This window comes from Dreissena polymorpha, chromosome 4 (assembly GCF_020536995.1).
Source record: "Dreissena polymorpha isolate Duluth1 chromosome 4, UMN_Dpol_1.0, whole genome shotgun sequence".
NCBI lineage: Eukaryota > Metazoa > Mollusca > Bivalvia > Myida > Dreissenidae > Dreissena > Dreissena polymorpha.
In genome coordinates, this window is record NC_068358.1 from 110,365,365 (window position 1) to 110,368,457 (window position 3,093).

The 3,093-nt window shown below is 31.2% G+C and overlaps 1 protein-coding gene across 2 annotated transcripts in view; it reads left to right on the forward strand.

The window, feature by feature from the left end:
- The window catches only part of LOC127876421 (uncharacterized), an 8,891-nt gene extending 5,798 nt beyond the window's left edge, over positions 1–3,093 (forward strand). For both annotated transcript variants that reach the window (XM_052421696.1, XM_052421697.1), the window contains 3 exons: positions 421–480; positions 584–646; positions 758–3,093. In XM_052421696.1, the coding sequence (XP_052277656.1) occupies positions 421–480; positions 584–646; positions 758–1,230 (596 nt within the window). In that variant the 3' untranslated portion in view covers positions 1,231–3,093. The remainder of the gene's footprint in view (positions 1–420; positions 481–583; positions 647–757) is intronic.

Consider the following 3,093-nt stretch of genomic DNA (forward strand, 5'->3'; position numbering starts at 1 on the left):
ATCGTTATCTAAAGTTCTCAGAATATTTTATTTAAGTTTTGAAAGTAATTCATTTAAGAGTTGCAACAGCTTTTTAAAAGTGTCTGCATTGCGCTAAATGTTTTTGTTTGCATGGGATCATTTGTGATCTTAAACCGCTTTATATACACAATCTTTACAATAACTTATGTAAATTTGTTACACCTTTAATAATCATATTTGTATGTTTTATTGCATGTACTGACCTGTATAGTTTTTTCGATTGGTTACTTGTCTTAAATGAAATACTTCCATATGGTCATAAGACGTTTTCTGTTGCTGTCTTTGGAGTTTCAATAAACATGTAAGGAGAACATTTTCAACGGATTATTACCAAGTTTTACATGTTCTATCATTTAATCACTGGATAATAAATAAACTAATTTTTCTGTATGATTTCAGCACGACCAGATAAGGCTCTCTTTGAACAAACGCACGAACTGAGGAAGCAGCTCATGGCTGGTAAGATATATTATTCTATACGAGATTGTACTAAATAGCCTAAATACTAACAGCAAATTGATATACCTTTTGCAGGAAATTACCTTTTTTATTTTTTTTATAGGCCAAATTGAAAACGAGCAGCAGAAGCAGTATGCAAAGCAGCGATCAATGCTGGACATAGTGGGTGAGAATCGTTATATCATATCAAACAACCTGCATGATGATTTTCATTGTTTGGAAAAAAAGAGATATTAGCGTTACAATAATAATCATCAAAATAACATTATAATTACAGGTTGGGTTATAAAATGTCGTCTAGAACGAATTCTTGGAACACTTAATGGTGATCAAGCGAACCAGTTGATTGAGCTGATTGTTAACGGTGGTCTGGGAGGTCTAGGGAGGGATAAAGGCACCGATCCTCCAAAGCAGCTTAAAATGATGCTTGAAGAATTGAAGCCTGAACAAGTAAAACTTATTTTGAATGGCTTAGATGCGACGCAACTCAAACAAATTTTGAGTGGAATTGAAGGCGCCCATCAGTTTAAAGACATTTTCCGAAGCATTGATGAAGCCCAGCTCAGACAGCTAATCAGATTCTTAAATGCTGATCAGTTAAAAGACATTTTCCGCAGCATTGATGAAGCCCAGCTCAGACAGCTAGTCACAAACTTAAATGCTGATCAGCTCACACAGATGGTGAACCATTTAGCAGGCGAAAAACAAGCCAAATCCCTGATGCAGGCGTTTGGGGGATTGTTGCAATAAGACCCGATTTTGTTGACTTTTATGTATGGTTAGCAAAGAAGAATGATCTGTTATCCGGACACTAACATACACAATAGCTATAATTTATCATGCAATTTTATTCCGCGTTGACAGGTATCAAATGTACGACAGTCAAATAGTTTTTTAACAATCACAGCACAATTTGACTTCGCAGTTGTCATAATTAATATCTTTATAATAAAAAACAATGTGCAATATAATGTCATTTTTTAAACACAATAACATCGGAAAGAAATAAGTCGTCTGTTGATCCTTTCATTAGTTATCATTCATTTATTGTCCTCATATTGTTCTATTGATATGAAGAGGCATATGTATTATACAAACAACAAGGTATATTATTGAGTCTCGAAAATACCCAGCAATTACTGTGAGTGACCCTGTTTTAAGGTAAATATACGGTTCTTTTCTTAAAACAATTTTTCCTCTTAACATGAATAAGCTAACTCTCGTTACACAAAACGGACATACTAAGCGTTCAAAAAGGCTTGTCATCTAATAAATGACTGCCAAATATTGATTCAATTCAATCGAACATGGTTATTTAATAAAGAATTATTAATGTCTGGTCGGAATCGTTTCTTGTATTATTGCAGATTTCAATGCGCCACTGTTTGACTCACAAGGATGTGACAATAATTTGATTTCGTCTGAAACAAGAAATAAAATAAGTTATGCAAATGATCAATTATGCTATACATTTGCAGATGTAACTTACTACGAGTGTGTATACATTTTGTAACATTTGCTTCTTTTAAACGAAACTGTTAAATGTCTAACGTATTATTTGTAAATATTAATGAGATATCTTACTTAAATGCGCTGTATCTTTGCTTTAATATTAGTTTTGGCATATATGAAGCGGTTATATTTCATTGGCATATATACAATTTGCTTGAATTATTTTTCCTGTTTTGCAATAAAATACTGATGTTACGCATTTGCTGTTATAAAAATAAAAGAAAAATGAATATGCTTAAATATTACCAGGAGAATATCTTCCTTTAACCATATGCTAGTCTTTTCTTTAAAAACCATCTGGCTATATGAGATTTTTTTATTTATTTTATGCATGATTTATTAAAAATTAAGACACATATATTAACATGCGATGACTAATCATAGAGTATGTATCACATTTATATGGATATAGAGTTCAAGACAGTATTCGTTATTTCGTTATTTACGCAAAACATAACGTTCTTTAATATGGTGTTTATTTATTAATAATAAATAGTTGTTTTTAATGCTTCTTTGATGCTGGATTATGCAATTAAATACTTCCTTTTATACAGGCTTTGATTTAATTGATAGCATGTACATGAGAAAAAATACCATCTTATTTTGGAACTTATGTCCATAGCAGATGTGTTTCTTCTTTTAATGCCTTTATCGTAATGTGTTTCCGATCTTAAGACAACATATCCTAATATATACTTTTTCAAGATTTAATAATATAAACATCTCATAGACAAAAATTGCAACCCGAGCAGATGAATGTCTACCTATGCAACGAAATTTAGGTATAATAATAAGCGATAAATGTTTACAAAAAAACGTTACTTTGTAATATCACTTTAGTTGTTTCACGTATCTGTTAATACGTTTGATTGACTAATTGGTATGTGTCATACTGTATATTATTGCTATTTTCGATTATTCAAAACATTCATACTTTATATTAAGTACATAGAAATTGTACTTGCTTTTTTATTACACAATAAGGTGGGCACGTCCCTTTCACTACATTTTTGAGAATGAAGTAGTTGCAATCGATATTGTAAACACAGAAAGAGGTTATTTCGATTAAAAACAAGTGTAATAAATGCAGTCGTAAATTAA